This window comes from Zonotrichia leucophrys, chromosome Z (genome assembly GCF_028769735.1).
Source record: "Zonotrichia leucophrys gambelii isolate GWCS_2022_RI chromosome Z, RI_Zleu_2.0, whole genome shotgun sequence".
In the NCBI taxonomy this organism is placed as follows: domain Eukaryota; kingdom Metazoa; phylum Chordata; class Aves; order Passeriformes; family Passerellidae; genus Zonotrichia; species Zonotrichia leucophrys.
This window is the reverse complement of record NC_088200.1, coordinates 69333563-69358592: the sequence shown is the minus strand read 5'-3', so window position 1 is coordinate 69358592 and position 25030 is coordinate 69333563. Positions and strand designations below refer to the sequence as shown.

Genomic DNA, 25030 nt, shown 5'->3' with positions numbered 1-25030 from the left:
TGCCAGTTCCCTTGCTCTGCAGCTGGTTGAGGCACTCCGGCCACTTGTTGACCATGTAAGACTCTTTTTTTCCAGGCACCACCACAGGTGCTGGGTGCTGCCTGGAAACTGTTCCCTTGTGGATTTTCAGTTCCATGCCCAGGTGGGCCTGGAGCAGTCAGTTCTGAGATTCTTGCTGTCTTTTTTTTCACTAGGATATGAGCCGTGTGCAGCTGCTCTCCATTCGCCTCTTTCAAGCAGTGATGAAGTTAGTAGAGGAAGAGGGAAAAAAGCCCCTAGAGAGAATTGTACGCCAGAGCCTGTTCCCACTATTCTGCCACTTGCATGACAAGAACCAGTTTGTGGCAGAGGTTAGAACTTCTTAAATGCTGGTGTCCAATTTGGCTGTGACTTGGCTGCCTTCTGTGCTGATGCCTGGTGGAGCCAATGGCCACTGCATCCTCCTCCACTTAGCTACAGAGCAGCAGTTCTGGCATACTTCTTTTCTCCTGTCCTGGCACTACTAGGTGCCTGGGGTGGGGGCTGACTCATTATTCTGACCAGACTCATGAATTTGGTTTCCCAGATGCTGCATCCTCCCATCTCCCAAGGGAAAGACCCTAAGCCTTGCCCACATGCAGGGATACAGGTTCTGTAGTCTCAGCAGTGGTTAAAACTCCAGGTATCTACTGCTCTATAGGCCTCCTGGGAAACTCTGCTTCAAGTTAACACATTCCTGCAAGAAAGGAAGTTCGAAGACCTATTGGAAATGAAATGGAGGGTTGAAAAGTGCCTGGTAAGGATGAACTCAAAGCCCCAGACAGCCTTGTCAATGCTTTTTAAGTCCAGCGTGGTGTATTGCAAAGGAAAACACTTCTTGTGGGTAAGCTGGGGAAATGGCTCTCTCTAGTAGCACCCCAGTTCCCTGCCATGTCTCCTCCAGGTGCCGACCATTGTGAGGGATATTTACCAATGGCTCGCATTCATCACGGATGTGTCTGCTGAGCACAGACTAGATAAGACCCTGCAGGAGATGACCCTTGCCCAGCCACTTGATGTGGTGGTGACCCTCCTGCGGTGTGCCCCATCATGTGACAGGTATGAGGCCCACTGGCATGAAGGGATCAGGATTCATCACCTTGAGAGTTCGCAAACATGTAGACACTGCCCCACATGTGGTGGCAGAAAGAGGAAGACTTTTCAGGCTCCTCTCATGCCGTTGTTTCCCAGTCATGGCATGTTGGCCCGAGACCCTGTTGCTGTGCTCCTTCCCTGTCCTTCAAGGCATCATCACTTGGCTGTGTGCTACTCACAGTAGCAGTGTGGCCTGGTGCTGCTGGAGAGGGGCAGAGGGCAGAGGCAGAGCTGCTGACCAGCTGATGACTCTGCAGCTGGCCAGGCCACTGTGTTGTGGCCAAAACCCCACTGACACAGAGTTCTGGCTTACAGAGTTGCTGTGGCCATGTGGAGGGCAATTATCTCCTCAAGCAGAATTGTGGAGAAGGTGCTGCCAGAGCTCCTCTGTGTGCTGGAGGACTGGCCACTGCACAGCACATCCACCTCTGATAAGGACAACTCAGATGTCTTTCCTCTGGCTGTGAGTTTCTGGGCTAGGGCCAAGCACATCCTCAAGGACTGCCTCTCTGGCATCTCTCCATCCTTTGTCCCCCCATCCATCACTGCATCCCATGGTGCCTCACATGGTGTTCTAGAAATCTGGGTCATGGCAGGTGCAGAGGCAGCCAGGGTACATGCTGCTCCCCCTGGCACAGAGCAATACCTGACCTTCATCCTCCTGTGGCTGGACCCTGCCACACAGATGACTTGGTGCTGAGTGTGGTCTGTGACTGTTTTGGTTTTTGCAGGCAACCAGAGCATTGTGGGAGATCATTCACCTGCCCCAGGGCCCAGAGATGTTGATTCTGTATTTCCCCCATCTGTTTGTGGCCCTGCTCTTCCAAGTTTTCTCCAGCACAGAGCATATGCCAGTAGAAGTCAATGCATTCTGGAAGCGGTGTCAGTACAAGCACTGCCTGCCCAATAACCCCAACAGGTGCTACATTCTGGTCATCCCATCTCCACAGTGCCCTTGGAGATGGTGCCAGGATTCCTGGCATGACCTGGGCTTTTCTCTGCACATAGATTTGCATTGATGACCATGAAAGCATTGCTCTGTCACCTTGAGTATGAGGATGTGGTGTCTGAAGTGGAACGTGAGTGTGGCTGGGACACACTCCTCAACACCGACACCCACCACCATACAGTGGGTCTTCTGGCCAGGTGAGAGCCTCATTCTCCTCACTCCAGCTCTTATTTCTCCACAGTGTCTGCATAATCCTGTGATCATGGGTGAGAGGCACTTGTCACTGAGGGATGGTACAGCAGAGGGACAATTCTTGAAGGGCTGGGTGCACTGGAGAAGCCACAACCCAAAGTGCCCGCATCTCTTCCCGTGGGGAGTGCCAGAGTCTCTGTGGTAATGAGAGCAGGAGCTCTGTCTGCAGGCAGCCTCACTGAGGACAGCCTGCTGGGAACAGGGAGGTTGCTTTGAGGGCCACTGATGCCTGGGGGACAGGACTGCCCCATGGGCAGAAAGGGTGGGTTTTCAGCCTCTTCCTTCCTGAAATGAGCCTGCTGGTGTTTGGCTCCATCCTCCTCCTTGCAAGAAGTAGTAGTGAAAGAAGAGGCCTCTGTGAGTCAGTCCCAGGTGAGGTTTGCTTGCCCTGCTCAGAGTCAACAATGTCTTTTTCCCCCTGCCAGAGCAATGCTCAGGATCTCACAGTCTTTGTGTTACCGGATTGCACGATACCTGTTCAGGCTGCTTCGCAGAGAGGAGGCACGCTGGGAGGTGGCTGCCATGGCCTTCCTTGTTGAGGTGAGCCTGATGGTGAGCCGTGCCTTGCGGAGCTGTATCCCAGCAGCCTGTTCTCTTGGAGATGCAGCTGCAGGGGAGTCCTGTCAGTGAAGGGGGGTGGAGGTGGGCTCTGCTCTGTGCCCTTTGTCCCTTGCTGCTGGGGTGACACGACACTCTCACTGCTTTGTTTCAGGTCCTTCCTTGCCTTAAGTTAGACAACTGGGACGGACGCATCCTACAACTTGTCCAAATCTACCTATTCAAGGAGAGCAGAGCGATGCGTCTCTTGGTGCTGAGATGCCTGATAGTAATTTGCAAAAGACCGTCTATGGTGAGAAGCAGGCTGTCCAGCTGAAGCTGGGCAGTGTGTTGGACTGAGTAACACAGTAGCTTGCACTTGGACTTCAGAAGATGGGCTGCTTATTTCAGCTCTTCTGACTCCCTATTTGCCTGGCCAAAGCCTTTGGCTTCTGGGCTCTAGGACGTTAGCATGGAATTAAACTGCTGGAGTGGTTGTGACAATGCAGCCTTTCATGGCTTCACATTGTGTTGTGTTCCACACAGGCTGAAAGCATGCAAAACCTGACTGAAGGCCTCACAGAGGTGCTGAAGGATGAAGATAGGGAGGTGGAGTGGATGACCCTCTCTGTGCTCAGTGAGATGCTCCTGAACAGAGATGTGCCAATTGCCAGTTCCCTTGCTCTGCAGCTGGCTGAGGCACTCCGGCCACTCTTTGACAATGTAAGGCTCTGTGCCCACCTTATTTCCTCTGCCCCTCTCACCTCCCCCCCTGCCCCCATATGCTGCCAGGAAACTGTTTCCTTGTGGATTTTCAGTTCCGTGCCCAGGTCAGCTTGGAGCTGGCAGTGCTGAGTTTCTTGCTCTCTTCACTAGGATGACAGCCATGTGCAGCTGCTCTCCATTCGCCTCTTTCAAGCAGTGATGGAATTGGTGGGAGAAGGAGGAGAATGGGCCCTGCAGGACTGCGTGTGCCAGAGTGTGGTCCCTCTCTTCTACCATATGTATGATGAGAACCAGTTTGTGGCAGAGGTGAGGACACTGAGCTACTTGTATCCCCTGTGAGCGGGCTCAGCTGCCTTGTGCTCTAATGCCGCAAAGACTGCAGCACTCTGGCCTCCTTCTGGCCTTTGCCTGGGCCTATGCCCTGAGATGCTGTGCCATCTCCCAGTCTCTGCTGCTCTGCAGGCCTCCTGGGAAACCCTAACTCAAGCAATGATATTCCTGAAGAAATGGAATCTTGTGCGGCTTCTGGAATCAGAAGAGCTGTGGAGGTTTGGCGAGTGCCTGGTAAGGGTGACCTCAAAGCCCTAGACTCTCTGAACAAGCCCTCTGCCTCAATACCCACTGTGAGGGGCTGGCAGCTGTGGCCCCTGCCTACTGCTGCACTCATCTCCAACAGCCTGCTCCCCACACACTACTCCCCTCTGGCATGTGGCCCAGCAGGCTCCTCTCCAGACTCCTGTGCTTCCCTGAGCCAGGCTGCCAAGAGAGCCAAAGCCCAGCTGTGCTTTGGCATCAGGACAGCATTGAGGGTCCCTGTGGAGTAACTAACCCTATGCACCCTCCAACCCAACTGTTGGCTGGCCATCAGGAGTGTCCAAGCAGGGATGCCAGTCCTGCATGCAAAGGCTGCCGTTCAAGGGGAAGAGACAACGCCAACACTTCCCTCTGTCCCCTTGTGCTCTCTTCAGCTGGAAGAGGACAGAGACAGAGCAGATGGGTACCTGCGCCAGTCCGCGATGTACCTGCAGAGCCCACAGAAGTCCATACGAGAGGCAGCCGTCAGGCTCACTGGTGAGCCAAAACCCTCAGGGTACCTCGCTGTCCTACTGTAGCTTGGCCCCAACCCCCACAGCAGGACGCAGCCTAGTGGCTGTGGTACTCTGACTATGCCTTAGGACTCCCTGCCACCCTCTGCCACCCTTGCCGTTGACATTTATACAAGGCTCAGCCCTGCCAAGGGGAGAAGGACATGTAGACAGGCTGGCAGCACTGGTGTTGGGGAGCTGTGCCACTAGGGTGATGACAAGCTTGGTGTCCCTAGTATTCAGCAGCTGCCACTTGAGCAGGCAGCAGGAATTGCTCCAGGTCACCTGTGAGGATCAATGGGAGCAGTGGGATATCAGAAGGGATAGGTGTGAATGCAGGAAAGATCCTGGGTGGGCTCTGCTGTCTACAGGGGAGTGGTGTGAGCAGAGCAGAGATTTAATGGACACATGAGGTATTCATGGCAAGCACCTTACTTGAGCTTATCCTCTTACTGCCAGTTGCCTTCTGGGCATGGGAAGATCTGGGATTGGGTGAGGTGGGACAGAGTGGGGCTGCCATGACTAGAGAGATTCCAGGGATCCTCAAAGGTCTTGGCTCTGACCTTGTGACCTTGGTGAATGGTGCTGCATCCAGCTGGCAGCCAGTCATCAGTGATGTCCCACAGGGGTCTGTGCTGTGGCCAGTTCTGTTCAATATCTTTATCGATGACATGGATGAGGATGTTGAGTAAATTTGCGGACGACACTGAGCTGGGATCATGTGTCGATCTGTTGGAAGGTAGGAGGGCTCTGCAGAGAGACTTGGAATGGTTGAATGGATGGGAAAAGTTCAATGGGATGAAGTTTAATAAATTCAAGTGTTGAGTCCTACATTTTGGCCACAATAACCCCCTGTAGCACTACAGACTGAGGATGGTGTGGCTGGACAGTGCCCAGGCAGAAAGGGACCTGGGGGTTCTGCTCGACAGCCGGCTGGACATGAGCCAGCTGTGCCCTGGGGGCCAAGAAGGCCAAGGGCCTCCTGGCCTGTATCAGGAACAGTGTGGCTAGCAGGAACAGGGAGGTCATCCTTCCCCTGTACTCAGCACTGAGCACCCTGAGTGCTGTGTCCAGGTCTGGGCCCTCAGTTTGGGAAGGACGTTGAGTCACTTGAGCGTGTCCAGAGGAGAGCAACAAGGCTGGTGAGGGGCTTGGAACACAAGCCCTGTGAGGAATGGCTGAGGGAGCTGGGGTTGTTTAGCCTGGATAAAATGAGACTCAGGGGTGACCTCATCAATCTCTACAACTTCTGAAAGGTGGCTGTAGTCAGGTGGGGGTTGGTCTCCTTCACCAGGCAGCACTGACAGAACTAGAGGACACAGTCTCAAACTGAGCCAAGGGAAATATAGGTTGGATATCAGGAAAAAGTTTTTCACAGAAAGAGTGATAAAGTACTCAAATGGTCTGCCCAGGGAGGTGGTGGAGTCACCATCCCTGGATGTGTTTAAAAAAAGATTGGATATGGCACTTGGTGCCGTGGTTTAGTTGAGGTGTCAGGGCACAGGTTGGACTTGATGATCTTGAAGGTCTCTTCCACCCTAGTCATTCTGTGAATTGTCTCTGTTCCTCTCTGTTCCAGCCCGTCAACGCATGACAAATAACTTTAGCCCCTCTATCTGTAACCTTGTAACTCAAACCCGGCACTTTCTAAGAACTGGAGAGAGATATCCTCACTCCAGAGTTAGTCTGCTGCAAAACCAGCTCCGAGAGGCATGGAGGAAGCGAGCTTCTGTCTTGGAAAATAGCTGGTCTTCTCTCTGGTACAATGTTAGGTCACAAAGCAAGAGGCTCCCCCACTACTGATGCCAAGAACTCTCAGGGCTGTCTGAATAGAAATATTCACTGGCTTCTGGCCTCTTCCAACCCCCAGGACAGCTTTTCTCCTAGGGAAACTTTTAGGATCACTTTTCTTCACCCCTTTTAAGGAAACTACTAAAATGCAAAATAAAAAGGCACTAGTTCACAGTCTCTTTCCTTGAGTTCCTGCCAGTCAGAGCCCAATCTGCAGCTGGCACTGCAGTTGCACTTGGAGATATCTGCATTGACTAGATATCTTAACACTTAACACATATATATTCATTGAGCATACCTGCTAATATACTGAGAGGGAAACAAAACCATTTCAATGCATTTTACCACTGCATTGACATACAGCATTATAACAAGTAACAAACTTAACACTATGAAGCCAACAAGAATGTCATAGGACAAAAAATGTTTATTGATATGAAACCAAAGAGCATCCTCAAAAGTCAGTTACTGATCAAGAGACTGATCCTTCTCTACTTGTTAACATACTAAGTCAAGCATTCATCACCATCTAACAGGCCTTAACTGGGATGTAAATTCACACAGAAAATATTCTAAATTGGAAGGGACCTACAATGATCACTGAGGCCAACTCTTTAAATAAATGATTCATATGGGGATTGTGTGAGAATACATGAATGTGTATGAGACCTTGGTGTTGTTAGCAAGCTGATTGATTGTATTTGATAAGGACAGTAGAACAGAACAGTACAGCCTTGGAAAAATAAAAATAGGATGTAACTTAATCAAACAGAAGTCCTGCAAGACAAGCAGGATGCCAGCTAAGCTCTGCAAGGCTGACAAAGCAGGAGTTATAAAGAATATTGTGCTTACTCAAAAGTGGGGGTCGAGGAGCAGCTACCTAAAAAGTACACCAGATGCTGAAGACCATGGAAGAAGACCCCCAAAGAACCATATAAGGACTTCTGATAAGGGGTGTGAGAATGTAAAATAAAGTAAAACATACACATCAAGTAAGTGGGGATAGCTAGCGATTATGTAAATCAGTGGGTATGATAAAACCTCTGTTTATGCAACACTCAGGGCAATTAAATAGAGAAAGGGTCCTCGGGGTGATCAGCATGCTTCAATAAAGAACACCTGCTTTCTAATACTCAGAACTCTTGTAGAAAGTTTCTATCTGGAAAATTTTGGTATCGTATTTGCTATAAAATGAGCACTGATTTCTTTAAGAAGGCTTCTATTATTCCTCCTGAATAAGTCTTTTTTTGTTGGAAAAAAAGGCTTCTGCCCAGCCTGACAGCTGGTCTACTACCACCCAGCCACAGGTGGCATGTCTGAAAGGTCTCTTTGCATTCCCTGACAATGGAAATCAGTCCATGGTCACCCTCCTAACTGTGAACTCAGTCTACTGCCTGAAAACTCATGTCAGGTCAGGCAGCCATTTGTGATTCTCTTTTGTGGTGGCATAAATTCCTGGAGCTAAATTTCTGTAGTGGCTATTGCTGGCCATATTTTTTTGTACTTGGATAAATATTACCTGCGTCCCTCTATAGGATTTATCATGAAACCATCTAGCCAATGACTAAATATTCTTTGTCAGATTTGATATTCTGCTTTACTTGAAATGTGTATCACTTGTTCACACTGGTGATGTTTTTCTCCATCATTAGGTACTGCTATTAGATTTTTGAATTAAAGGTGTTAAGATGTGATATCTATGTCTGTTGTGGTGTTAGAATTTTGGGTTCCTCCTGCTGCTGCCACAGAGTTAATACAAGCTTGTGCTCCTGCTGCAACTGTATGCACTTGCAATCGATCTCTTGTGAGGTCCTAATTTCTGCATTAACTCTCCACTAGCTATTGAAGTTCTCAGTTGTCTCAGTCAGACTTAGTCAATTGCCCTAACCTAGGAATCTGTGGATATCAGATGCCACAGCTCTGAGAAAACCTCAAGCCTACTTTTTGTGATCAGACGTGGGAGCTTAATTACGGCCTCTCTTTGTTATCATTTATTGCCCCTTCCCCAAAATACAGTCTAAATACTTAAATTTGATTTTGCCACAGCTGAAACATGGATGGAGATGCAGTCTGTTCCCTTTCTGCTAGGGCAACACAATCTAGTATTACAACCATTCTTTCTTATCACAATTTTCTTAGGAAAAGTTATTTTCGTGAACTATACAACAACAGCTGATTTCAGTAATTTTGTATCTTAATTGCAGTGCAGTAAGTGCTGAAGTCTCTGCAGATTCAAGGGGCCTAACATACTTCCTTAAGTTAAAAGCACTTTCTCATTCACCTTTTCACCTTTTTTTTTAAACATCCTCTTTTCCTTTTGTTTTTCATCAAAGGGGCAATACAAAACACTAGGCAAAAGCTTCTTGCTCAGGCAGTACTCTTTGCATATTATCCTCCTGTAAGAAAATGAAACAGAATTCTCCAAGTTAATAGATATAACACTATTTTGAATACTAAAAAGTTTTCCTGCTCGTGTAACTGCACCGGTAAACCAGGCCACTGAGAATGCCCTTTGTTTATGAATAGCAAATCTTACCAGACAACTGCAACAGTTCTCCATATTCTGGAGGAAGTCTTAAAATATTATTTGCATGTTTACCATCCTCACACTTAAAATAAATGTACATATAGAAAAATGTGGGTTTGTAACTAGTTTTGACATATACGCAGAATTACCACCATTATTACAATTACTAGTTGTGCAAATACAAAAAATAAAGCAGCACTTCAGCATAACTTCTGAAGAACCTCCTTTTGGCATAGTATTTCAAATTTACACCACAACAATCAAATAGTCACAAACATGGTTTGAAGATTAGTGTACCTCTACATCAGATCTTTGTGGGTCCCCCTCTTTGAAGAGATGGCGTGCACATAGCAATCTAGAGTGAACAACTCCTTCAGTGTGAGTGCTTTCCAGAGATGTAGCTAACTGCCTATTTGTTAGTTGCAAAATAAACTCTTGAAATGTGTTCAAGGAATCACCATACACTAAAGCACTGCTGCTTTTACATGATATAGCACAGGTTTTTAAATGGTTTCCTACTTAATCTTTTAAAATGCTTAAACAACTCTCCCACCTATCTTCTCTTGCTGTATCAAGTGTAGTTAATCCCTCAAATCATCCATCAATGTTCACAGAGCAATGTGAGGATATGGGTGGTTCACCTTGGCGACCTGCTGTGGATATGCGTATAGTGTGACATGGACTTTCCCTTCCCCTGGATGGCCACAGGCTGTTGAGAACTGGGCACTGTCAGAACTCTCCCTGGAGCTCCTGATGGCTTCTCTGGGATGGGTTACATTAGCACACTGGGTGCCTTGCGACACCCATCTGTGCCACTCTGGATTTGGGCATCTGAGTTCATCTCCCCACTCCAGTTGGTGAAGAGCAGCAGAGATCACAAACCTGTTCTGAAGAGCTTTTGCCTGTTGTTTAGGACTGACTGACCCCAGTTCAACAGCTGACCTTCAACCTCAACCCCCCTGCAGGGCTTCCGAGGGACCCCTGGCCCTGCATGCCTTACTAGGGACTCCAAACCTCAGGGGACCACAGCTCCCACATGCCTTAGGAGAGATTTCAATCTCCCCTGCACACCTTACAGGTGACCTCAGTCGTCTGTGCAACTTGGGAGAGACCCTAAAAACCCCTTTAAGTGTACCTTTTGCTGATCAGACCCATGCTCTACGCACTAACCTAATTTCACCAACTATGTACATAATGCTGCAGGAAGGAAAAGTCTGAAGTAATTAGAGAAATTTATTAAAAATAATTGGAGAGCCTCGTAGTTTATGTTGAATATACTTGGGGATTTTTAGCGTTCATCTTTTGTATCCTCCCTGCTTCAAAGATCTCAGGCGAACTCTGGTAGTTCCCCATGAACTCCACAGCAGTTGGATGTTTGAATAAGGGAAGCTGTGAAGGTGGTGCCCTGGGACCCCATTTAGATTGCCAAACTGTTGAGAAAACTTCCCTGTCTGACCATATAATGACCCATTTGGCTGGGGGTGTGATGTTCGCTGTAAATTCTTAGTTCCCTTGAACAAAGACGCCAGTCCACATGTCAGGGACTTTTATTGTTTCACTATACAGTCACCTAAAATCCAGCAACTGGCCCTTCCAGCACTTCTATATAACTGCAGAAGTGTTGGCTAACAAACTCTCAACTTCTACAAGTAACAACCTGCCAGTCCTCACCACAGACTTTGGCACAGACCAAGGGGTAGAATATGGTAGCCATACTTTGCCAAGACATAACAAGAAAGGAGAGAAATAAAGACGGAAAAGAGAGAAAAAGAGAAGGAAAATCTTGATGACTCCGTAAAACATTCAAAACAAACACGGCCGAGGACTGCGATGTTGCCACCCACTCTGAACGTCATTCAATGAAATCGCATGACACCTGACAGGTATCAGCGCTGCTTCTTCAGTCACGGCCACTGCGGCACTATTGCGCAACACCGACCCCAGGGCACGCTCCGTAAGGCTGGGCCGGCACAAACGCCGCCAGGCGCTTCCTTCCGCCTGCAGGGCGGCTCCGCCTCCGCTGCCGCCCGGCGCTGGGTACACGTCACGGCGCCGCGCCCGCCCGGCCTCGCTGCTGCGTCGGGAGCAGCGCCCGCGGTCCCGGCGTGCGGCGGAGCCCCCGCTCTGTGCCGGAGCCATGTCGCGGCCGAGGAACGTCCCGCCGTGGCAGCACGGCGCGGGCACAGCGGGCTCGGGCGTTCCCGCCGCGTCGGGCCGCGGCCGAGGCGGCAAAGGTCTGAGGGATATCCGTGTGGACGAGGAGGTGGAGATCGCGGTGAACCTCGCTCTGGAGCGATTCCGCTATGGCGAGGACACGGGTGCGTGGGGGAGCCGCGCGGAGCGGGGCGGGGCGGGCGGGCAGCCGGGCCCGCGGGCTCTCCCGGCAGGAGCGTCTCGGGCGGCCGCGCTGCCCCGGGGCGGCCGAGTCCCGCATGGGGCCCGGGGACAGCGCTGCCACCGCTCCCGCTGCGCACGGGAAGCCTGGTGGGTTTGGCGACTGATAAACTCGCGGCGCCGAGGTCTTACGTCAGGGATTTTGCCTGTTGAGTTTTTGTGCTCGGGTTTTTATTTTTTTAATTCTCTTTCCAGAAATGGAGTTTCCGTCTTCTTTCACTAGAACCGAAAGAGCATTTGTTCACCGGCGCTGTCATTCTCTTGGGCTGATTTCGAAGAGCAAAGGGTAAGTTTGACTCTTATTTTTATGTATTGTTTTCTTTTTCTGGTGCAAATTAATGAGATTTCGTTATCAGTGTTAAAACGATTTGTGTTTTTAACTTGTCCTGCAGTGTCATGGGGAATGGTACTAGAAAAGAGACTTTAAAAAGTAAATATAAAAATTATTGTCTCAGCTTTGCTTGATGTCTGAGTGAAAACACGCATGACGTACTGGTTGTGATGCAGTTTTGAGGACTTCATGTGCATAAGAAAGACTTGTCATAAAGATCCTTCCTGGGTTTTTTTTCCCTGCAGTAATGTGTTTTCAAAGGTTTTGCATAGAATCTCCTGCGTTGACACGTGCAACTTAAAATAGCATGTTCAAAAGAGTGCTTCTGTTGGGAAGCGTAGTAGAGGTGTCAAGTGTTGCTAGCAGGCAGTGGGAGGTCATAGTTCGCCTCTACTCAGCACTGATTAGGCTACACCAATTGTTGTGTCTGTCCAGGGCTGGGATCACCAGGAGGACAGAGACCTAGACTGGTGAGAGTTCAGTGAAGGACCAACGACTGGTGAAGGGGATGGAGTATCTCCTCTGTGCAGAAAGGGCCAGAGTGCTAGGACTTTTCAGCCTGCGGAAGACTAGGCTCTGGGGGGGGTCTCAACAGTGTATGTAAGTACTTGAAATGAGGATGTAAAGAGGACAGAGTAGTTTTTACCAGGGGCTGCTGAAGGTGGCTGTGCCTCTCCTCACAGAGGCTGCCCCTGCCAGCACCTGCATACCTACACCAGCCTTCCACCCTTGTCAGGGAGAGGTCACTGGGCTCTTAGTGTAACCTTCTGTTCTTACCCTAAGAAGTTGTTCTAAAAGCGTTGATGTGTCAGTTGTGGCCCAGACACAAGTTAGTTCAGTTTCAAATACATTTATGACAATTCTTTGCATTTTAGTGTCAAGAGTTCAGTCTGAGAAGCAGATCACTGTTATGATTAAGTGTTTTGGCTCTATTTCTACATAATAAATCTTTGATAATGAACATCCTGAGATCTGATATGTTTTTTGGATTTTGTTAAGGCTTGGAATGCCACTAGCAGGGAACTTTTTTTGTCTATTCTGCTTATTTGTTGATTTTTAACTTCTAAATCTTTCAAGTTAGTCTGAAAGTCAATTTGATGTCATAACTCCCAGTATTGATTGATAAAATGATTGGTAGAGCTGCTGTATTTTGGGAGACAAACACAGTGATAACTGAGGCATAGTTGTCCGATGTCTGCAGTGTCTGTTCTGCACTACCTCACATGAATAGAAGCTGCTTTTGATGATGATTATTGTGAATGTTGCATTATGCTACCTAGGACATTATTTGGAGGATTCTTGTTATGGCATTGTATTTGAAAATAAGCTGAAAGTCACTTGAAGGAATTATTGTCAAAGATCATTACATGGAGGTAACTAGTTTGCTTATTCCTGAAATGCCTTTTTTTATTTCTCCTAGAAAAGGAGCAAATCGATACCTAACCGTGAGAAAAAAGGATGGATCAGAACTCAAACGTGGAGTAATGACTTGTGCCTTAACTTCTGGTACAAAACACGTTGTTCGTACTTTAATTCAAAATTTTCCTGTCACATATAAAGAACGAACAGAACTTCTGCCAAAGACAGAACAAGGAAATGCATATGCAGTTGAATCTGGTATGTTCACTGTGTCTTGTCAATATGGACATGGACTTGTCAATCAACAGTACTTGAAAAAACAACCCACAACCCAGCCCCAAAACAAACTCCTCTATATTCTGTCTCTTCTTCTGTCCTAACTGACACTCTTCTTTCTAAGCAAACTTTATCATTTTCTTGTCTTGTAATTGTTAATGTAGGATTTTTTAAAACCAGTGACATAAGATGCTCATGCTGTCATGTCACCCATGTTGCAGTGTCTCCCCTGTATCAAGTTAATTTTGATTTCTTTGAGACAATTTTAGCCAGATTTTTATTTTAAAATACAGTTGTGAAATGTGGATTCCTGCAAGTTCCATGAGGTAAGATTAAGGAGACATCACTCTGTGTAAGAATACCCTTAAGAAAAAATGAGACTGACTGTTGTGCCTGTAGGAATTCATGTCCTTGATAAAATAAGGAGTTCATATTTTGTCATCTAAAATAGATTCAGTCTGTAAGGGCTATGAAGTAAACTCATGCTGTTATGTAAACTTCTTAATTTCTTGAGTATATAAAGTCCTCTGGAAGACAAACTTCTGATAAAAGATAGGTTTTTTAAATAATGCTTTTAACGTGGTTGTTGCCTTAAAGTTATGTTTGTAAAAGTTATGTTGTGTTTCTGTGTACAAAGCTGGATGTAGTGAACAGAGAACATAGCAGTATGCCTTGTTTAAAGGGATACTTCTGATTAATTGCATTCGTTCTTTAAGTGCTTCTTTTGCTAGTTTTCTTTCTCAGTTCTTTCAATTTGTTTGATAGGATTGTTTAGTGAACAGAGGGAAACTATAATAAAAGTACCAGTAAGCAATTTCGTAGGGATATAGGGCATAAATTAATGAATAGTGTAAAATTTATCTTTCTTTATGTCTCCAGAATGGTCTTCGGATCTCCTAACTGTTAGTCTGTGTCTGTCTTGGTAAAACAGTGTTTGGAATTTACCATGTGAATCTGTTAATAGCATTAAATAATTGCATTATTCCTATATAATTGCGTTGACAGCTTCTCATTCTTGTGGAAAATAATTATTAAGGAATTGTAGAGTAGCGTTTAAGGTACAGATGTTGAAATAGCCTCCTCAGAAGACTGCAGGTTTTTTACCTACTTATGCATTGCTTTCTGATACATCACACTGCTGTGTGGCTCCTGGGCTCTCAGTACATCATGTTTCAATTAGTACCTGTTAAGACAAATCTTATGGACTAGACTATTAGGTTATGTTAGACTGACTGAAAGGAGGTCTTAAAAGACAAGTAAGGATGTGAAAGAAGGCATGTTAATCACAGTAAAGTTGTCTTTTTGTTGGAAAACGCACTTCTCAGTTTGGAATAACTTAAATGTTTAACTCTCTGGTGGATTTCTGTAGGCAGAAATCCTTGAGATGGGAATGTGTAAACAGATACAAAGGCCAAGCCTTTTTTTCTCTGATTTAGTTTCTATTTCTCTTTAAGCTTTCCATGCCTTTTTTTAACTTGAACAATGTACTGTGATAATTCAGTTTAAAATTTCTATGTAAGTCGAAAATAATTTGAACTATATTTATTTCAAGCACCATAACAGGACGTGTTACTGTGAAAACCACTTTTAAATATCTCGTGGGTTTCTCACTTTATCAACAGGGATGCTAATAAAATCAGAAATGTTCATTTTTAAGTACAGTTTTAACCAGTGTTTTAGTGACCTTCCTTTATAATTTATTGACTTCTTTTCACAGCAAACAGAGAAGTGAAGACAAGTGGACGACTTAGCGATGGTATCCCCCAGGTTCCTGTGAAAAGAGGGGAATCAGAGTTTGATTCTTTCAGGCAATCACTACCAGTTTTTGAAAAGCAAGAAGAAATTGTTAAAATAATAAAGGACAATAAAGTTGTTTTGATTGTAGGAGAGACTGGATCAGGAAAAACCACTCAAGTACGTTTTAGTGAAATAAAAAACATAAGAGTATTTATACCAAACTGATGCCAAATCTGTAATGTTTTTGTAATAAGGATTTTTTTTATTCTAGTTCTAAGGATTTTGTTTTCCTGTGTGGTTCAAAGTCTATTGTTCCAGTTAACTTTTTTGCTTTTGCAGTACTAAACCAGTAGACACATATTTAAAGCATAAAATATTCTGCACAATTATCTGATGGATATCAGCTATTCTTTAAAATAATCATAGAATATTGAAGGGAAAGTAGCTACAGTTTTCTATGCCCTTTTCCTTCTAAAGCTTGTTCCTGGTATCTGGAGTATTATTGTGTTACAGTGGAATATTGTCTACAAGGGTTTTTTACATAGATTTCCCTGAAGCAGGGGAGAGAACTTCAGCATTTGGTTGGTTGGGTTTTCTTGTTTTTGTTGCTGTGTTTTGTTTGAAAGAGATGAAACTTAATAGACAAAATTGTCTTTTCTGGCCTTTTTTGCCACTTCAGGTATGTTTGCAATGATAATCCTATTGTGAATAGTTTTGCAATGTGTATAGTACTGAGGTGCAGTTAAATTGTTTCATTGTGGTAAAAAAGTCATGAGTCTAAAAAACTAAAAAATGCATTTAAACCACTTCTTTACAGATCCCCCAGTTTATTCTTGATGACTGTCACAAAAATGGAACTCCCTGCCGTATATTTTGCACTCAGCCAAGACGTTTGGCAGCACTTGCTGTGGCTGAAAGAGTGGCAGCAGAAAGAAGAGAAAAGATTGGACAGACAGTTGGTTATCAGATCCGATTAGAAAGCAGGTACTGATAACATTTTTTCAAGTCAGTTGATCTGGTATTAGTGTTTTGTGTCTTGGTTATTTAAACTACAGTGTATTTGGTTTGCAGCCCAGTAAAACATCACTGTGTAGGATAAGTAGGATTTGTTATTTTGGGTAATGAATGCTTAAGAGTTGAAAAGGATGTTTTTTCTTCTGTATTACGCAGTTTCATGCAGTGAGTTCTATAGAACTGAACTGTAAGTGCTTTCTCTTGATTTTTTCTAGGGAGTATGTGTGTGGATATCTTTATCCTCTCTACTTTTAACATTGATAAATCCAAAAGTTCTGCAAGATTTGAAAATAGCTAGGAAGACCAGTGTGCTGGTGACAAAAGCTATGTGGGGAGAGTTTATAGGGCAGAGAAGACGGAAAACAACAAAATTGGAAAGTGAACAATGACATTGAGCTTTAACAATCTGCTTTGGGTTAAATTTACTCTGTTTATCTTTTATGTTTAAAATAAAAGCAGAAATTCTAGATGACCTGAAGAATTTGCTCCTAAAACATAGTAGGGTTTCTAAAATCTTTGAATTGTGTAAATAGTGGGATTTTTAGGAATGGGCATCAGCTGGGATACAATTGAGAGGAAGATGGCAAAAGGTATGGCCGATGATGTTGCTTATTTGGATGAGGATAATAAATTTCTAATGAAAATGAATGCACTGCAACAGCAAAGCCAAGTTGAAGAATTTTGTTATGCATGCTGAAGGCCACAAGGCTAGAAGAAGAGCATTAGAAGATTAGAAGAGCAAGTAAAGGTTAATTGCAAGTAAGGGGGATGATTATTGTGTGGAAGAATTATGCTGTATGAAGAAAACAAAGTATAGGTAAGCTGGAAGAATTACTGGAAGCAGTGCAGAAGAACCAAAGAGTTCACTTGAGAAAGAGCAAAAGGGAGAGATGGCACTATTTCCATCTTGGCAAAAAGTGTTGGATGGAAGTGTTTGCAGTAACACAGAAATCTGTTTTTTTATGTTTTAGTGTTAGACAGCGGGGGTGATTTCTAGAAAGCTGATGAAAAAGAGAGAAGAGGTTAAAAAAGTAAAGCACTTCCATCTGGTATGTGTTCCCTGAATTCAACATGTAGGAGTATTTTTGAATTGAAAAATGAATTACATACTTGAAATAAAGACATATGTATGTGTGTTCCTTTGTTTAGTACTCTATAGTTTTCAGTACTTAGTGTCACTGTTGGAGGAAGTAATTGCTCTTTTTACTTGCACAGCTAGAACTGCCACAGGTAGTTGGTACTTTTAAAGAACTTTAGATTCTTGAAAAATCAAAGTGTTTGAAAAGGTTCAGCTTATCTTTGAGATTCTGTCAAGTATAGTGTATTGTGTTTGTATAGCAATGTTTTGGTAGTGAGGGAGGTGTTTTTTGTGACAAGAAGCTTCCCATGTGTCTGATAAAGCCTCTGGCTGTTGGCTGTAAGCGTTGCCCACTTCTAGCTGAGGCTGAGCCCATCGGCAACAGTGGGCATGACTCTGGAGCAGCGTATTGGAGAAGAAAATCTGCACAGCAGTAGAAAGAGAGGATTGTGAATATTTGAGAGGAATAGTTTTTCAGACACCAAGGTCAGTGCCAAAGGAGTGGCAGGAGGTGCTCCAGGTGCCAGAGTTGAGATTCTCATCCAGCCTGTGTGAAGACTGTAGTGTGGGAGGATGTTCCCCTGCAGCCCGTGGAAGTCCACAGTGGAGCAGTCCTCCTGCAGCCTGTGGAGGACCCTAATACTAGAGCAGGTGGTTGTCCAAAGGAGGTTGTGACCCAGTGGGAAGCCTGTGTGGAGCAGGCTCCTTGCAGGACATATGGCCCTACAGAGAGTGGAGTTTTCACTGGAGCAATTTTGCTGATGAGACTTGTGAACCCATGGCAGTCCCATGCTGGAGCAGTCTGTTCCTGAAGGATTGCACCACATGGGAGGGACCTACATTGGAGCATTCTGTGAAGAATGAGAAATCCCTCCTGTGAGGAGGAAGGAGCAGCAGAGACAAGGTGTGAATTGACCACGGCCTCCGTTGCATGTCCCCCTGTGTACTGAGGGGTAGGAATTAGAGAAAAATGGAAGTTAAACCTGGGAAGAAGGGCAAGGTGGCAGGGGGTTTTGTAACATTTGATTCTATTTCTCATTATCCTACTTGGATTTAATTGGTAGTATACTAAACCAGGTTGTGTAAGTCAAGTCTGTTTTGCCCATGGTGGTAACTGGTGAGTGATCTCTCCCTGTCCTTACCTTGACCCTTGAACCTTTTGTTGAATTCCTTCTCCCCTGTCCAGCTGAGAAGGAGAGGGATGGAGCAGCCTGGGTGAGTGTCTGGCATTCAGCCACGGTCAACCGACCACATGTAGACAAAGACTATATCTGAGGGTATTTGGAAGAATTGTAATCCGTTTTTTCAAGGCAGTCCACACTGGATTTTCCAGTAAATTAATACAAACAACATGGCAAGGTTCTCCAGATTCTATTTCACTTGCTTATTAATTTAGAAAAAATGAATCTCTCCTTGTTTATTAATCACTTGTCTGAAGCTTTTGAGCATTAGCACTAAGAATCCTTAAGAACTCTCAGGGAACAGGCATAATTTATGAACAAAAAGTATGCGTGACAGAACTGTGATTCCACTTCTGGTGAGGAGCCTTTCAATCTTTAATTTTCAGTAACTAGTGGAAAGCTAGCAGCATTTAAATGATGAAAAAAGCAGAAGCATCTTTGTTCACTGTTCACTAGGATTTCTCCAAAGACTCTGGTAACCTTTTGCACTAATGGCATACTGCTTCGCACGCTGATGGCAGGAGACAGCGCCCTGTCAACCGTGACACATATCATTGTGGTAAGGATCTTGTATTTCGTGTGAGGTGGAGCAGGATGTATTGTTTCTTAATTGGAAGATGAGGCCCTCGTTTTCTGTATTAATTTGATGATATTTAAGGTGTTTCTGTTAAGTTAGAATCTGAATTAACTTTAAAGAGTTACTGATTTTTTTTATTGTAATATACATATTTTTCTGGGGTTTGTTGTTTTTTCTTGTAAAAAACATCTTATATTAGGTTTTTGTCAACAGTTAATTTTGTAATTGTGATGTGATTGTGGAGGGTAGAGGTCAAAATTTTTCTGAATTTCCTCAGTCAGCAGAAAAGCCTTAGGAAGCTTCAGTACAAGTGTGTCAGAATTTCTGCTATCATGTACTTGATTTTGCAGTACCAAGTTTGCAGTCCCTTTGTTTGCCCAATGTTTTCAACATAAAACGTAGTCTAATTTCTAGCAAATTATTTAACTTCACGTATGATTAGATGAACTTCCTATTGTGGAGTTTGTTAAGTCAGTGGAACCAGAGTGTTTACTGCAAGTTCTCCACTGCTGAAAAAGAAAAAGCCTTGATAAGTTTAGGTGGCTGTCCGTTTACCAAGGAGGAAAAAAGCAGAAGAATGGTTTGTGCATTCTTGACTTCAGCCTGCAAATCTTGTTCTTGATTCATACATTCAGAATATAAAACTAAACAGAAGATAGGCAAAGATAATTAATCAGACATGTGCCTTAATGATAAGCTTTGTGCATAATTTATTGGATCTAAGAAAGCCATCTTTTTTATCATTATGTGGTATCATTTTTTTTTAATTCTTATCAGTTGTTAAGGGTAATTTTATTGAAATAAGATTTTAGGATTTGCAGTTTGTGGCTTTATCTTGAAAATGAGATTGAAGTGCAAGAATTAGAAGTTTCAGATGCTCTTTTTGATCTCTGAAATTAAGGTCTGAGATGGGTTGTTCATTACAATGCAATCGACTCTGATACCATTATAAAACTTTTTGAAGTTTTTTTTTACTTTTAAGTTTTTAAAAAAATCATTATGAAGTTAAACATTTTAATACCTCTGCAGTGTACCACCAAATTACATGTTTTAATTAAAAAAAAAAAATTATGTTTGTGAAAAGTTATGATCTTGGATCTGTGATGTTTAGACGTTCTTTTTTTTGTTTGTTTTTCTTTCATACAGGATGAAGTACATGAGAGGGATAGGTTCAGTGACTTCTTACTTATAAAACTGAGAGATGTGTTGCAAAGCCAAGCTAATTTAAAACTAATTATTTCTAGTGCTGCTCTAGATGCAGACCTCTTTATTAGGTATTTTGGACGTTGCCCAGTAATACACAGTAAGTATTTAAGTAAATTCTTAAATCTCAGTATACCTGCCCTGAGACTGCTAGATAACTGTTAACTGAACTGTACCAAACAATTCTGAGTAAAGGCAGGTGATAAATACGCTTACAGTTACCAGCAGTGGTTGTTCCTTGTTTACTTATGTTTTTTATTTCTTAATTATTTGCATCTACCTCAGAGGGAGGTTTTATTCAATGGATATTCTGTAAATGCAGGGATGTCCTGGTCCCATCTGTGTTCAGTTCAAGGAGGAGAAGGTTCTAAAATGCTGGTCTGCATAGCGATACAGACCCTAGGATTTACAGGAGTGTGATATCTCTTAGTATATTCCAGTAGACTGTAATTCTGGCCTCATAGATTGCTCTAGTTAGAGGACAAAACTCACATAAATCTATCCATTTCAGAAATGCAGTCCTAGGCAAATTGGGATACATGTTTTAATCATATGATTCTTTGCTTAAGAATTTTTTACACAAGTCATTGGTTAATTTTATGGGACGTTAATGAGAAAGCATTATTTTTTCTTATTTACACATAAAAGTGTTCATTTCTGGTTTTCAGGTTTAAATTATTGCCTAGGAAAATAAGGCTTGCAGCTTGTTGGAGGCATGAATCTGGAAGTTACATTTGATTTTAATATTTGGCAATATTTTTTTGGAGGAAAAAAATCTCATTGTAATTTTTGTGTGGCTTTCCAGTTTACTTTTTTTGCAGCTTCTCATCCTTTTAGATTGATAGATTTATTTTGGAAATTCTGGCTACTGTCTCTTTCTTCAGTTTACTGCATTAGTTACACTATTATCACATACTGGACTTCACAGGATAATCACAATTGAAAAGATGCTTTTTCCAATTTTGCTGATTTAAGAATGAAGAAAAGAGGGTTTAGATAACTTATCCATTCATATAATGAAAAAGCTTTGATTCTTCAGCAGTATAGTTGACACAGTCCTGACCACAGAAACCAATATTTTTTAGTTGCGGGTTTCTGTAGAATACATAATTTGTGATTAGTGTTAGAAGACTTCCTTTATGACAGCTTCTGAAAATATGTGAACTGTAGCTTGTTCTTCCTGAAGGAGAGATAAATCCTAGGTGATTTAAACTTAGTTGTGGTAAGTGTCTGCTAAGGAACCTAAAATAGATATGAATTCTTCCTGTGTAGAAACATAATTTGATATCCATAAATAAGGTCTAGAAAACAGTGATGTTAAAAGAGAAATCAGAGTAAGTTCTTAGGAGAGAAAGACATGGAAGTGGCCAGCAAAGAAAGCCAAAATTGGCTGCAGTAATTAAAGATATTGAGAGAAGTCCATCTCCTTGTATACTTCTCATGAAAGGAGGTAGTGTCTGAATACAGACATGGCAGTCTGCTTGTGGGATCTTACACTGAAACTGTCTTAATTGCTCTTATATTGAGGAATTCAGGTTGCCGACACAGTGATTTTTTCTTAGTACGCCTAAACAAAAGTGACTATTTTCTTCTCATTTGATAAAATTGCAGTAAATAACTGTCCATCTTACATCTCTTGCTATTTACACTTAATAGAATTGAAGAGGTTAATGAAAAACATGGTATGCACCTGACATTTCCCTTTTGAATTTTTTTTTACATCCCAGTCACTTAAAGAAGATAATCTCAAGTGAAGATACCCTTACAAGACCTTCCAAGGAATATAAGAATTCATTAAATCTGGCCCTAATCATGTTTAATTCACTTTCTTGTCTATAAAAACTGTTTTTAAGAAGTAATGTTCTTCAAGCAAAGCTTGGGAATATCTAATCTTTCTTGAATTATTTCTACTTTTAGTCCAAGGAAGACCTTTTGAAGTTAAAGAGATGTTTTTGGAGGACATTTTACGAAGTACTGGGTATACAAACGAAGAGATGGTAAAGTACAAAAAAGAGAAGCCGCAAGGTTGGTGGACTTGTTGATTGTTATGTCTTGACAGTGAGTTTACTTGATTGATTGATTGATTGATTGATTGAACAAGTAAAGTGATTCTCTGTTAAAATTCTAAAGTCAGATTTTTAAATGAGACTGTTAGATGACAGCACGTATCTTTAAAACTCTGTTTTACATTGTTGACGTAAATTGTGATTGAAAAAAGTATTTTTACTTTCAGTGGCTATATTCTTACTTCTTTTAGTTGATAAATTTTGCATTTTTTCCTAATTATTATGAAGTAGAACTGCATAATGCGTGGGGCTTTGCCCACATGATCACTATAGAAACATAAGATACAATATGCTGACATTTAGGCACAAATTTAAATGTGGCCATTAGAGAATGCAGGATTTTGTGTGTCTTGCACAAAAGTGCTTTCTACTATTAACATTTTTAAGTGCATTCTTCAGACATGGATGCATTTAACGTATTTAGTTCAAGGAGCAGTTGCTCCTTGTTACTCCTCCAGTAACACTTGAACTAAATATAGGGGATTCTTTTCAATTGATTAAGTATTTGGGTGTATTGATTACAATATTTGAGAAATTTTTCTGACAGCTGAAAGTAATTATCTTCATGAGTATTAAAAAATTTTTGAAAAGGCCAATCCCAAAGCTGTAACATGCAATCCTAACTACATATTTATCATGATGCTCAGCTCTGATCACGGTAGGTAGAAAAGCTCAGTTGGGGCACTGATGGCTTCTACTGTTTCTTTTATTGGTACGCAAGGATTAGTTGTTACATGTAAGAGTTATATCACTGCTCTTTGGCATTTCACTTCTGGAGAAACATCTGAATTGAGAATTGTGTAGAAGCTACTTAGGAATCTCGTTTGGATACAGCAAGTTGCAGGCTTAATGGTTTAAGCAACCAAGTGGTCTTTCTTACCTTGTTCTTATAGTAGATTTTTGCCATGGTGCACTTTAGGTGCCCTTAATCATGGAATTTATATTGGACTGGTAACAATGTTCTAGATTATATAAGAGATCAAACAGTTTAAACTTTGGCATTAGATAATGCAATTTTTTTAAACTGAAATTAATGGATAATTAGGATGGCTGTAAAACTTTTCATGGAAATCCTTTATGTGTTGCAGAAGAAAAACAGCAAAGCACTTTGACTGAGTGGTGTGCTGCTCAAGAAAATAATACTAAGCTGGAACCTGCGAGACCAAGGTTTGTCCCAAGGGCAGCTGAAGAGTGTAGTCTTTTGGGTGATGATGGTGACGCAGTATTTAATCAACTGGTAAGTTTTTTCTTTTGTTGGAAAATGTGTTTAAATCTGGTTTAAAAACTGTTTTCCAAAGATACTAGTCCTGTAGAATTTCTTGAAAGGTATTAACATATCTTGTAGATATTTTTTTGAAGTTATCAAGAACTACTCTAGCCTAAGTGTGCTTTTCACTTAAAATGGTTTGTGCACAACTTCTCTTCAGCTTAAATAGCTGAACTGCCATTGCTTAAAGTACTTGCTTGATACAACAAATGCTTTAACTGGTACCTGAATGCTGGATTTCTGATTGCTGCTTGGAAAAGCAACTGTTCAGTTTTTTCATGTGTAATATAGGAGAATAAAGATAAATCTTGGAAGACATCCATCTTTCAATACTGTTTTTCCTCTTCAGACTGAAAAAGATGTGAATTGCCTTGAACTGTGGTTAATAAAAGAAATGGATTCTTGTCTTTCTGACATCTGGTTGCATAAAGATATTGATGCCTTTGCTCAGGTGTTCCATCTCATTTTAAATGAAAATGTCAGTGGTAAGTCTGTCATCTTATAACATACGAAAAAAACAATAACAAATGACTTGAATTTCTGTGGCTGCTTTATCTCCAGTTTCAAATGTTGTTAAGTTTGAATTCTGATGCCTATTGGAAAAGTGAATAGAATTATCAGAATTAATGAATTGTTTAGTTATTTTTTTGTTTGTACTTGTTTTGAAGTATTAACAGATGTTGCAGCGTGTCTAAAGTGGTGTTAAATTCATGCAAACTGAATGGTGGGATGAAGTCAGAAAACAAATTCTCTCTGGCCTAGATTTTAAAAGTCATGTAAGCCACATTCATACCTCATTTAGGTGCAAAAGTAAGAATGTTTTTATCTGGTTTGCTGGTTTATTTGTTTATTTATTTATTTATTTGTAATTCTCAGTTGATTATAGGCACAGTGAAACCAGTGCGACTGCACTAATGATTGCTTCAGGGAGAGGCTTTTTGAGTCAAGTAGAGCAGCTGATCAGTATGGGAGCAAATATCCACTGCAGATCTTCTAATGGCTGGTAAAAACAAACAGACAAACCAAAACACAGATTCATTTGTCAATATACAAATGAGAAAGTTTAAATGTTGAAGAAAATTCTAATTGCTAACTTAATAGACTACTATATGCAATAGTAAATTTTGACATTCAAAGCATTTTCTAAGTTCTGTTTATCACATTTTATTCTGGAAATTATAAATTGCATTCTTAATTCAGAGTCTTAGGCTGTGTGTCTTTTGAAGCGAGAAGTTTAAGAAAGATTTTTTGTGTATTCTGTCAGGATGGCTGTGGACTGGGCTAAGCACTTTGGACAGACCGAGGTTGTTGACCTGTTGGAATCCTACAGGTAAGCTATAACTACTTTGCAGAAACAGTTGAAGGGAAATGTTAAAGGGAAATTGGAATTTTGTCTTCTAATCAGAACAATTTTTAGCTTTTTATGCCTTTAAATCTGACCTAAATAGCAGGATTTATTTGAGACCAGGAATGTTTCAAAAAGATGCTCTTAATAAAAAAAGGGTTTTTGTATTCAGTGTATTTCATTGATTATGTTTGCAAATCCTAGGTTAAATGTAGTTAGAGT

The 25030-nt window shown here is 42.4% G+C and overlaps 1 protein-coding gene across 1 annotated transcript in view; it reads left to right on the top strand.

The window, feature by feature from the left end:
* Window positions 1-11034: 11034 nt before the first annotated feature.
* Window positions 11035-25030, top strand: part of LOC135459636 (3'-5' RNA helicase YTHDC2-like) — a 29600-nt gene continuing 15604 nt past the window's right edge. Inside the window, exons 1-12 of the mRNA XM_064735866.1 lie at window positions 11035-11298; window positions 11570-11660; window positions 13126-13322; window positions 15058-15254; window positions 15895-16061; window positions 18807-18909; window positions 20074-20230; window positions 22048-22155; window positions 23285-23433; window positions 23813-23948; window positions 24340-24466; window positions 24728-24793. Of these exons, the coding sequence (XP_064591936.1) occupies window positions 11118-11298; window positions 11570-11660; window positions 13126-13322; window positions 15058-15254; window positions 15895-16061; window positions 18807-18909; window positions 20074-20230; window positions 22048-22155; window positions 23285-23433; window positions 23813-23948; window positions 24340-24466; window positions 24728-24793 (1679 nt within the window). The 5' untranslated portion in view covers window positions 11035-11117. The remainder of the gene's footprint in view (window positions 11299-11569; window positions 11661-13125; window positions 13323-15057; window positions 15255-15894; window positions 16062-18806; window positions 18910-20073; window positions 20231-22047; window positions 22156-23284; window positions 23434-23812; window positions 23949-24339; window positions 24467-24727; window positions 24794-25030) is intronic.